A 12418-nucleotide genomic window follows, 5' to 3' on the forward strand; every position below is an offset into this window, starting at 1 on the left:
ACAGTATCGAAGTTGCCTAACACATAACTGTAGTCATGCTATAACGCAATCGATTCAACTAGTACCATAAACTCACCTGAACTTACCTGGGTGTCCTGAGTTCACCTTTGCACTTGAAAGCATTCCCAATAATTATATGCAAGTAATATACATATTGATATACCATGATGCAATCTAATACTCAACCATGTCGTAGCATGTTCAATTATAAACAATACAGTGAGAAGTGTACAATCAATAACGCCCTACTCCTAAACTACTTATTTTCAGGGATAATTATCCATGACGACCCAATTAATACTAATTTAGCTAACTAATTCATAAAACTAAAACTTGCCTTTACCAATTTCCTTCGCCTTACTCAATTTTCCAAGCAAGGCTTTTGTCTCAAATATTTTATGGCTGCATCTAACGTCTCGTTAGACTGCCTACGTACCCTAAACAGGGATCAAGTCATTCGTAGTTCATATAGTACTTCAAGCATTCACAATAATTATATATGAAAGTAATATACCTAATCAATTTAAAAGTGTCGATAGAACTCTCAACAATATGTACGATAAAAAGGAAAAGATCCACTTACCTGGAGTCCACACTATGATTCTCTAGCGCACACATCGAGGCGTCCTGAATGATTGGTCCCTGTGACCAATTATCAAATCACATCTCAGAACTCTTATCTGAAGAATACGTAATTCACATAAAATACAACCTCAACGACATTCTAAAATAGTTTGGGACCCATTGACCACAAGTCAACCGTCGATCAAACATCGACGGTAGGGTTTACAACCCTGTATAACTTGACCTGGAAGATCCGCTTATCAGATTTCCATCCGCAACTCCCAACGATCCACAATATGTTTCTAGAATAACATATTAAAGTTTCATTACGATCCAACGGTCAGATCTCCGCCAATTGCCTAAAACAAGTGGCCGTGAACATTTATTTTACTAACTTACAAATCCAATTCAGGAAGATCCGTAAGTCAGATTCCCGATCCGTAAATTCCTATGATCCTTAAATATTATGTATTATAATGTATCCAATTTTGGTGATGATCCAACGGTCGGATCATCGATTCACATTTTTATCAAGTAACGTATTGGAACGAATTTAGGTTCCAACTATCAACCTACGTCATTCAAACGACAAAACTGAATTCAAAACATTCGACATAGCCTAAAAATAGCACTGGCGGCTCACTGGCCATGCGCCGCCGCGGGTGGCGGTCGGCCGCCCCGACTCGCCGGAAAATCTAACTATTTCCAAAAATTCTCAAACTTCACAGAAATGAAGATCTCAGTGAGTGGAGCAACTTTCATACCTGCCACGAAGTCCAAAAGTGGACGGAAGATGGTCAATTTTGCCCACGAAGCCGGCGGGTGCCTAAAACTTCCCGACGTCGATTCGTCGTCTACAGTGGTCCAACGGGGTCAAGGTTGGTTGGGTTTTTCTCCTGGGATGATGGGCTACAAAGCCCAAGTGGTGGCATCGGCCATTGCTTTGCCGATTTGCCGGAAAATCGAAAAGGGTGGCCGGAGCACCATTGATTTTCGTCAACTTTCGTGGCCTCAAACCGCCCCATACCATGGTTAATCAAGGTGGTTCTTGGGTGGGTTTTGTAGAGGGGAATGAGAGCTTCAAGATGGTGGTGGTGGCATCCAAAAACTCCACCGGAGTTAGCCGGAATCGGCCTTGGAAGATGGACTCACGGTGGTGCGGGTATGGGTGCACGGGAAGCTTTCTTCCCCTTTTTTTTTTTTTTTTTTTTTCTTTTCATTTCTTCTTTCTTTTTGATTGGCTGCAAGCTTCACTTTTATTTTCTAGTTGGTTCCTTGTCCCTTTAATTTAATTGGTCCACTAATCCCACAAGGTGGGAATTCAAATATTTAAATAACCAATTTCAAACGTCCATAAGTATACCGTTATAATCCGGACTCGCAAACGGATTTCGCCTATACGTTCGTACCAAAGAGTACTACGAGAATATGCTTAAAGAATAAGTCTCACATCTTTCAAGTCGATGGTCAACGGAAGTCAAAGTCCTTGCCTCTAGGGCAATTTCGTAAATTCACGCTTTTAAAATAAAATAAAAACGTAAAATTTGGAACGGGTTGTCACAAAAATGGCAGGTGAATGTGGTTTTTTCCTGATCCTTTGGTGCAACTGGAATTTGATTGTAGCCTGAATACCCATCTAAAAAACAATAGAAAACCCGACCAGCCAATCTTTCCAACATTTGATCAGTAAAGAGTAACGGAAAGTGATCATTTCTAGTACCTGTATTGATTCCTGTAGTCAACGGACATTCACCACCCAGTAGTTAAACGTGTAGGCACAAGCTCGTTATTGTCATTTTTCACAACTGTAATTCTAGTGCGTTTAGGGGTATCACTTGAGTAGGACTTACCCATTTACTATCTGAAATTGGATAAATCATTCCAGCATCCAAAAGTTTCATAACCTCATTTCAAACAACTTCCTTCATGATCGGATTCAATCGACGTTGAGCATCAATGGTGGGTTTCACACCCTCCTCCATCAAAATTCTGTGCATACAGTGTTGGGTTGATCCCCTTAATATCTGCAATTGTCCACCCAATGGCATCTTGAAAATTTCTCAAAATACGCAACAATTTGTCTTCCTCAATTAGAGATAAATCTGCAAAAACAATAACTGGCAGCGAAGAATTAGCACCCAAATAAACATATTTTAAGTGTTCTGGTAATGGCTTCAATTCTAGCTTAGGTGACTGTATTTTTGAAGGCTGTAATCGTGTTTTTGGTTCTCCCAAACTCTCAAAAACATGCCTCCACTTTAGCTAGTGTAAAGGGACACTTTCCAAAGTTGTAACATACTCAAAAGGCTCTTCATCTTCAGTTTTTGTGTCTTCAAAACCATGTAAAACTTTTAACAGTGGATCTGCTGTCAAACTAGGCATAATATCTACATGCATGATGCCTTCTAACACGTCATCTCTCATACAATCTTGCATATCACTAAGCCTCTTAGTTGCTTCAAATAAATTAAACACAACAGATTGTTCTTGTACTCAATTGTCAATGTGCCAGCTTCCACATCTATCAAAGTTCTAGCAGTTGCCATGAATGGGCACCCCAAAATAATTGGTGTTTGCATATCTTCATCCATATCCAAAACCACAAAATATGCTAGAAGGTAGAGATTATCCACTTTGATAATAAGATCTTCAATAATACCCTTAGGATAAGCAACCGAACGATCCGCTAACTGTAAAATAACTGATGTTGGTTTGATTTCTCCTTGTCCCAGTTGCTGAAAAACAGAAAGAGGCAGTAAATTAATACTAGAACCCAAATCAATTAAAGCACATTTAAACTCAGAATTTCCAATTGTGCATGAAATTGTAAAACTCCTGGGATCTTTTTTCTTTGGTGGCAGCTTTTGTAATAGAACTGCACTGCACTGCTCTGTGAGAATCACTTTTTCAAAGTCCACAAGCTTCTTTTTCTTTGTGCACACATCTTTCAAAAACTTGGCATATAAGGGAATGTTCTTGATTGCATCAATTAATGGTAGATTAATCTGAACTTTAGCCAATGTCTTAATGAAATCTATTAATTGTTGATCTTTTGCATGTGGCTTCAATCTTTCGGGATATAGCATAGGTGGAACATAAACACGTTCTGACTTTTCTACATTTTTTGTAGCAGGTACTGTAGTATTTTTGGATCTGTCTAGTGGTTGGGCAAATTCTGCAGAAATTTCAGAACCTGTTTATGACTGCACAGGTGTTGCCCGTGAAGCTCCAGCACTGTTTTCTTTATTGTCTGCATCACGGTTGTCATAACTTTTACCACAACGTAATATTCTGACAGCATTACAATATGCATTTCCACGTGGATTCGAGACAGTTTGGCTGGGAATTTTCCTGGTTCTCTGCCCGAAAACTAGAGTGAAAGCTGCCCCATTTGCTGTTGTAGATCTTTCATTGTTGCTTGTATGTTCTGAATGTTTTGGTTGGTTTTCTGAATTTCTTGTTTTGTTGCATCAAAACTTGCCTTAGTATGATCTGCCAATCTTTCAATTGCGACTTCCCAAGAAGGTTTAGCTTGAGCATCAGGTTGCTGTATTTGTTGTTGAAACTATGGTTTAACCTATTGATCTCTATTCCACTTGAAATTTGGGTGATCTCTCCACCCGGGGTTGTAAAAATTTGAGTATGGATCATTTCTAGGCCTTTGATAATTATTGAATGTGTTAATCTGCTTTGTAACATGCTTTGGGTATGCATCCTTATGTGGGCAACCCATAAAATCATGTGTTGTGATGCCACAAATGGTACGTGCGGCTGCAGTAAGCTGCTGGACAGGTGCTGCCATTCTTTGTAAAAGCATGTCAAATTTTGCATCAAAATTTTCTAACTTCTTCTCCATCTTTTCTGTTTGTGCAAATACATGAGGTGACCCACTGGACATCTCAAAAACACCCCTGGTATGAGGTATATCAACTGCCCATTGTTGAGATTCTGTCGCCATGTTCTCAAACAATTGATACGCTTACAGTGCATTTTTGTCTGAATATGTTCCTCCACAATAAGCATTAACAAGAGTCTTAGTAGTCAAATTCAGCCCTCTGTAAAATAAATTCATTTGAGTGTCACCATTAATGCCTGAATGTGGACATTTCCTGAGCAGATCCTTGTAACGTTCCCATGCTTCATGAATTGCTTCATTAGGTTTCTGAGCAAATGTTAAAATTTGAGTACTCATATCAAGTGTTTTTTAAGCTAGGTGGTATTTGTTTAAAAATCCAGCACTGAGTTGGTTCTACCAAGTAATGCTTCTAGATGGAAGTGTGAGTAACCATCTCCTTGCACCATCCTTCAAAGTGTACGGAAAAAGTCTGACTTTGATAGATTCTGCTGAAAATCCTCTCACCAAAATGTTTTTGCATCCCATTAGAAATTCAGTTAGATGCATGTTAGGATCATCTATTGATAAACCATGAAATGAAGGTAGAATCTCCAACATATGATGTCGTATCTCAAACGTAGACCCATCTTCAACTTCAGGATAAGTAATGCAGCTTTGCACCTCTGCGGCATGAGCTGCCAGGGATTCCCTTAGTGGTTGTCCTGTTGTTGGTAGAACAAATGCCATAGCTCCTTTGCTGTCCAAAACCCCCGTAAACAGATTATGTAAAATTGTTCCCTGCAGCGAAGGTTCCCATTGCAAATTCTGCTCTCTAAGTCTTTGTCTTAGTTGTTCGTTCAGGTTCTGGATCAAAATCTGCAATTTGCTGTTTTTGTGATTTGGTACAGACCATGCACAATCTGCAGAGAATAAAAAACATGAATTTTTTTTTTTATATATATATACGGGAATAATTAATTGAGAATATGATAGACAAAAATCTATTTAAAATCAATTCCCAGCAGCGGCGCCAATTTCTTGATAGGATTTTTATCACCTGCGCAAAAGGGCTAAAAACACCTAAAATACTTGCTGAGAAACAAGGTTATTATAGTATAATTGGCTCAAGTAAGGTCTTTCTCCACAAGGATTAATTTTAAGAGATCAAAGCGAAATCAATTCTCAACTAATTAATTAAAACAAAGTTTTTCTTTTGAAAGAGGTGATTTAATGACCTAAATTAAGAAAGACGAATTTAATTAAAAAGATTACTTAAAAACCACAACTTTAAAGAAATATAAAGGAAACAATTTTTAGAATTCAAAGTGAGAAAGTACTAGAGTTCTGCCATCATGCTAAAAATCTTATGTAGCTCTTCTAAATTACTTACGAATCATACATGCATATTTTGAAGGTTAGGTTTTCCTAGAGTACATGCTACTTGGAACCTCCAACATAAAACGTATTCTAACATGCAACCTGTCCGTGGTATCCAGATCGAATGTGACATGTAAAACTCATTAAGTTTTATGAAAACCTTTTGAAAAACCATATAACCCTTAAAACGTATCTACCATCTTAAGAGGTTACACATATTAACCACAAGAAGCCTTAGTCAATTTTAGAGACAACCCTCTGTCAAAATTGTATCAAATAACTTTTCTAAATATCCTAATGGTCGCGAATACTAAGACAAATAGATAGTTTAAAGCACAATGATTAACAATCCAAAACTTGCATGCATAAATTCATAAGCAAATTAAAAAGAGACTACATATTCTTGCTAAGGATCATGGCCTCACCCTAGCAAAAGAAAATTAGTTACGTATTTTCATACTAAAAATCATAGTCTTTATTGAAATAGAAAAAGAATGAAAACACCTTGAAAATATAAGTCTTTAAACCTCTAAGCTTTGCCCCAAATATTCTCTCCAAAATTTGCATGCGTTCTCTCCTCTCCCGAAACCCTGGGTTTGCCAAAAGGCTTATTTATACTACCCTCATTAAAACCCTCCTAATAAAAGGTCTTAGAATGAGACTAGGTAACTAAATAAATTAAAATAAAATAGGAAACATAATCCTAAATTGACTTGGTAAATTCATCCAAAATTCTGCACAGCCACGTTTAGGACCCATATTAGCTTCAAAACTGGTCGAAAATAGCTGGATTTAAAGCCTAGACTATTCTAAACACTTCTCCAAACGACCACGAACCTATCTGAGGTCATCTTGGGCTCCAAAAATGCAGTTTAAGCCCAGAAACGTCACTTTCCAGCAACGCGTACTGCTCCTTTATTTAATCGTCAGAAAATTACCGCTTGGTAGAAAATATCTCAAATTTTGACACGAATAAGCCAAGAGACACACGAACGTCCTTCAATTTGAATCACTCCAAAATTCGTCCATTTGATCATGTTTTGCTCCAGAGGAAGTTGAATGTCCTATATTGAAAATATAAAGCAAAGTATCAAAATTCTACCAGAATAATTATCAAATTATACTAAGAATAGGGTGAAACATATAATATAATATTGACTCATCAATCATCAGCTACAGCCTGCACCCAAAATCAAACCCACAAATTTCGTAAGAATAACGTTAACTCAAGTTCAACTGTTAAAGTGATTAAAGTTGAGGACAACATTGAGATATGATCATATAAATACCTGAGAAAAGTAGATTTTCAAGGGGTTTGCAGTTATAATTTACCATACAAAAATCTCAACAAATTCACTGCAACCCTTCTGCAACTTCAACTAAGAACATATCTGCTATCAACTTTTCTGTGATTTGTAAGCATCAAATATAATTACTGAATTGCTTCATAGAAAAATGGACCACAGGGAAACCCATATGAGTGGTAACGAATTCAATGAAAAGTTAGAGTCAACGAAGGGCTAAAGGACAAAAGCTTCCTTTGCTTAAATCGTAATTCTGTTACAAGATTAACCTACTTAAAACTTATATTTGCTCCTTACACGAAGATAACAGCTTTCTATAAATGCATAGCACACTGATCCAAAGTGCTCGTTTTGCTAATCCTTGTAACATCTTTGCTAGTGGGTAGAAAAATGGAAACACATGAGATGGAATATATATATATATATATATAGAGAGAGAGAGAGAGAGAGAGAGAGAGAGAGAGAGATTCTTTTATAAATATGCACTTAAAGCAAACGTATAGAATTGGACATGAACATGATTTTTCCTATTACAACAAAATTTTAAACAGACATATTGTCTTCATATTTGAGCTTAATGATATTTCAAACAGTTCACAAAACACAATTAACATCTGTCATTGTTAGAATTTGAAAACCAACAAATTGTTGTCTTCATATGTGAGGTTAGTGCCATTTTATTGACGAACCAAAATTAACATCTGGAAAAGATTAAATCTATATAACTAGCGCTAGAAAAATAAAATTAAACATTGGTTAATGGAAAAATAAAGTATGAATTAGAAAAGATTGTGGAATCGACTTTGAACTTTAAACTCTTCATCAAGCTCACCAAAAGCATTAGTTAGGGAATTCGCAGTGGGTTCTTCAAAGCATATTCACAAGTTTTCCAATTTTTCTGTCATTTGGTTCAGCACCCTGCCAAGCATAGTTTTGAGAATAAGCAATTTACCAGGCGTATTACCAAAGCTTCAAACCATTCACAATCTCAAGACTCTCAACTAAGACCCACAAAAATAGCTTATTAAAACCAATGACGGATGCAGGATTAGACTGAATGTAAAACATAGATATAAAGACTATGTATCTAACTTACAAGCACCAGAGTATCACACTGAGCAACTAAGAAAGTCACTTCATACACAAGTAGCTGTACAACTAGTAAGTAGACCCAAACTTCTTATGCCACAAACAACATCCATATTTTTAAATACTAGATCACAGGACATAAGCTGATAACTAACCTGATTACGAGGTGTAGTCAAACCCAAAGCTTAAAACCGAAATAGTTTTCTCTGACTCCATTCTTCTCGGCCCAGGTCGAAGAAGAATAGAGAGAGGATTTAGCTTTTTAAGATTGAGATTTGGTGTATCTGGGATTTTTGTTTGTATATATTCTTTGTCGGTAATGAAATTTCCTTTTTGACAAAAAAAAATATATTTAATAATGCAATTTTTAATTGTCATCATTATCAAATTAGATGAGTGACATTTGTTTAAGATTATAATTCTTCTAAAAGATTGAAATAATTGTCACCCAACCCAACAAAATGGAAAAGTCTGCTCACTTTCAATAGAGTAATACTAGAGACACTAAATTTTGTAAACTAAATAATATTGAAGTTGATGAGTGGATTATTACTTAAACATTGATAAATGTGCTCATTTTTTATTGCTAACACATCATTTAATTTGCAAATTTAATCTCTTTAACATCACTCCTTTTAATATATCCAAACAGGACACAAATCTGCCATTTTTTCGAGCTAACTCAGTTACACCACGAACTCCCCAAAGACCAAGCATGCACGCACCATAAAATCCCTCCAGCAAACGCCCCATCTGAATGTCTTCTTAGACAAGTTGCAAGTGGAATACAGTACAACATAGCTAGACTGCATTCAACTGTTTCATGAACTGCATGTAGTGCTTGGCAGCCCCTTTTTAAGGATATAATTCTACATTCTTTGGGCTACAGGCAGTCAAGTTATCGACAACATCAATATTGAACAATTCGGCTCATCTCTTTAAAACTTTGGCAGTGTATGTGAGAGATGACTTATCTACACCAGTTGTTGTGCCAAATGGCTTTCTGAGCCGGTATCATGAGGACATGCGTTATAAATTTTCATAAAGCATCGTATTTTTTTTTTAGGAGAAACGATAGCTAAAGCATCGCATTATTAATTTAGGACGACACGGCGGAATCTCATGGCGGCATGTTAGGAAACTGCGTCCATCAGTTGATTCTAATTTCAGATTCTCCACCATGCCCACCTCCATGGCTGAGTAATACTCTTATGGTACTAATATCTTTGTTGACAACATTTGCATAATCTAGAAAACTTTGTGACATGTGGAAGTGGAATGACAAGTTCTCAAGCATAAGTGATTTAATCCACCCTCCTCTCACATGTTCTGCTGTACTCGAAATGGTAAATGAGATAAAAGGTAAAAATTTGTATTTTATTACACGAAAGTTCTAGTTCAAGCAATTTAAAACATTTATTTTGTGCACCTCAAGTCTTGTATTTGAATATTACTTGTATCAGACGTATTCATTTAAGACGTATTCAATTTCATCAATTACTCATAAGCACCACATTTCCAACGAGGTTAACATCAATCACCATATCACTCTCCCACTTTCATACGTTTTTAATTAATATCATCACCACCACCAACACCACCATAATATTAAAGCTGTCAAAGTCTTGCCATCCTAATCACTTTTTAACACCCTTTGTTGCGTTCCACATAAAAAAAACCAACATAATCACTATCATTATCATATCATAACCATTTTCAACCACACAAAGCAACCCACTTGTGAAAAAAATCATACATATATTATATTCCTTTCGTAAATATATACATCTACGAAAAATATAAAAACTAAAAAAGTCAACAAAAGGGAAGTAAAAAAATCACTAAAAACTCAACAAAAATTCGTAATAAACATCACTATCCATCGTGGAATATTATCGTCACCATCATCGCTATTCACTAATCGCACCTAAAGAGTGGCGCTGCGCTTCCACGTCAGCCTCCGGTGACCAGACCCGGCGGCGATCCGGGTCTTGACGCTCTCAAAGTCCGACATCGGGCAGGGTAGGGTGATCCCGCCGTCGTGCTCATACCCGTACTCCTCCTCGGCCTCTCTCAGAAGCTGCCCGAACAGGGGATGGTTAAAGTAAATGATGGGCACCAAAACTCGGTGAAAATCGCCGTCTTTTTGGCCCACGTATACAGCTAGATGTCCCTTCGGCACCGGTACAGGCTTGTTTTTCTCAACCGGGTTCTGACCCAACCGCTTGTAACCCGACCCTGGCTTGCTGCAGCACAAAGATTTAGCCCCAGCGGACAGCTTCCGACCCCAGGTGAGCAGCCTTGACATGGGTTTGTAGCTGCAAGCCGAGGAGGGAGAACCCGGGTTGAGCCGGGCATATTCGGGTCGGGTTCGGGTCCAACGGACGAAGAACCACCGGCTGACTCGGCAAAGGCGCTTTCCGAGCTTGAATCCTCTGAACTTCGCCATTTTTTGGGAGAAAAAGGAGGAAAATCTGTCTTGTGCGTTTTGAAATTTGGGTTGAGAAGTGAATGGGTTTTCGTCAGAGATTGATTTGGTTCAAGAAAATGGCCACGGATCGGCCTCGGACATGGTGAGACGAGAGAGGGTTAAGCAGATTTCAGAGAGAGAAGTGGGGATTTTGGACATGGTCTAGATTTGCAGTCCAAAAACACAAGCTTTTAGGGTATTTCATCAAAAGTACGAAATACCCAACTGCTTAAAGTGCCAAAAACAAAAAGATAGATTTTGTTACGCAAGATAAAACGATCAGGCGAGCAGAACTACACACAAAGACTCGATCACCGGCAACTATTCTTTCAAAGTGAACAAAATTGAGACTAACCTGATTTCTGGGCGATGGTCTATGGGGGTTTGGTGGGTGTTTTTTGAGTTTTGGTTTTTTTATGGTGGTGGGTGACGATTGAGATTAAGAGTGTATGGGGAGAGAGAAGAGGGTTATATATATATGTGGGAAGTTGCTCAGATGAGGAAAATATTATGAAGTCAAATATGTACGAAGGGAAGGGAGAGAGCAAGTGCAAGTGGGGAACGACTTGGTTTACCAAAAAAAAAAAACAAAAAAGTGGGGAACGACTTGGTTTACCAAAAAAAAAAACAAAAAAGTGGGGAACGACTTGGATAGTTGGGTTGTCGGTAAAAAAAAAATTGGAATTGGAAATCGTCGGCCCGCGAATACGGGAGAGAAGATTATGGGGAGAGTTAAGTAGATGAAGTCAAGAGTCAGAGAAAAGAAGGGTCGGATGAAGGAGTTGGCTGCGGCGAAACTTGCACGGAGGTTTGTCATTCAAATGCGCGTCGACGACAAGTCAGCGGGTTAGAGAACGGTTTCGTCACAAATTTTTACTTCTCAAATGCCTTTGTTTCCTTTTTGCTATTAATTTTCTTCGATTCATTCGATTTGATAGATGAAAATTGAGAGGTACGTGAAAAATAAAAATAGTTATGTGAATTCTCTTGTACTACTAGGGTTTCATTAGATTTTTTTATTTGGAACATTAGAATCTTATTTAGTGAATTGATGCGTGAGGTGCATTGTTCATCTAATAGTAATTAGTATTCACTTATATAATGTTGTGTACAAATGTGTAATAACACACCTCGACCAGAATCGAGACATGCTGGCCGACACTCGAAGGTGATATAACCAAAAAGGAAAATGATGCATAAGAAAAATATGGATAAATTTAAAACCAAAGCTAACATTTATTTAATGTAAAGTAGAGAGTGCGCAGTAATGGGAAGAATCCATAAAACACAACTATTCAGAGCATAGATGACAGTATGACATAAGTAGTGCAGTTGAAACTAGTTAAAGTACTTATTACACAACTAGGAAAAGCTCCTACATTTGTTTGGGGATAAGTCAGAATTGCCGGAGATTCCTCGTATGCCACAGAGAATTCAGCTTTCTAAGTCCTGAAGGGGCGAAAAACAAAAGGGTGAGTGGGCAAAAACAAAGGTTTATAAAACACATTTATTTTCTAAACATACTAACCCCTCGCCGTAAATCTGTACAGTTTCCAGAAAATCATACTATATATAAGTATAAAATCAACAATAAATCTAGAATTACGCCAAATCACAATATCTCAACAGTAGCATAATAAAATCAAGTGCTCATCAACCTATGCTAACACACGAGCTCATGCAGATAAGTTTTGCCATGAACAGGACAGGGTGTAATCATAATATACGCTTTAGTACTACAATCACGTGAAGACTGGCATTAGGCGCATCACATATGAG

The 12418-nt window shown here is 37.5% G+C and overlaps 2 protein-coding genes and 1 non-coding gene across 3 annotated transcripts; 1 reads left to right on the plus strand and 2 right to left on the minus strand.

Moving 5' to 3' along the window:
• Positions 1-2984: 2984 nt before the first annotated feature.
• LOC137747915 (uncharacterized) lies at positions 2985-4522 on the minus strand. The gene is made up of 2 exons (XM_068488041.1): positions 4330-4522; positions 2985-3739 (listed from the first exon to the last, which is right to left on the minus strand). The coding sequence occupies exons 1-2, from the start codon at positions 4520-4522 to the stop codon at positions 2985-2987; spliced, it is 948 nt and encodes a 315-aa protein (XP_068344142.1).
• A 132-nt stretch (positions 4523-4654) lies between these two features.
• Positions 4655-4759, plus strand: LOC137749105 (small nucleolar RNA R71). Its single transcript, XR_011070175.1, has one exon. It is a non-coding gene; the product is annotated as a small nucleolar RNA R71 (small nucleolar RNA).
• A 5154-nt stretch (positions 4760-9913) lies between these two features.
• Positions 9914-11152, minus strand: LOC137748360 (auxin-responsive protein SAUR36-like). Its single transcript, XM_068488505.1, has one exon. It carries the CDS (start codon positions 10616-10618, stop codon positions 10097-10099), a length of 522 nt encoding a protein of 173 aa, XP_068344606.1. The 5' UTR covers positions 10619-11152; the 3' UTR covers positions 9914-10096.
• Positions 11153-12418: the final 1266 nt, after the last annotated feature.

This window comes from Pyrus communis, chromosome 10 (genome assembly GCF_963583255.1).
Source record: "Pyrus communis chromosome 10, drPyrComm1.1, whole genome shotgun sequence".
In the NCBI taxonomy this organism is placed as follows: Eukaryota; Viridiplantae; Streptophyta; class Magnoliopsida; order Rosales; family Rosaceae; genus Pyrus; species Pyrus communis.

What these genes read in the sequence shown, in the direction of transcription:
- LOC137748360 (XM_068488505.1), bottom strand. Translation starts at nt 10,618, where the DNA reads ATGGCGAAGTTCAGAGGATTCAAGCTCGGAAAGCGCCTTTGCCGAGTC.
- LOC137747915 (XM_068488041.1), bottom strand. Translation starts at nt 4,522, where the DNA reads ATGGCGACAGAATCTCAACAATGGGCAGTTGATATACCTCATACCAGG. An exon ending in GCAGCTTACTGCAGCCGCAC is followed by an intron (nt 3,740 to 4,329) that starts GTACCATTTGTG and finishes AAATTTCTGCAG; the next exon opens with AATTTGCCCAACCACTAGAC.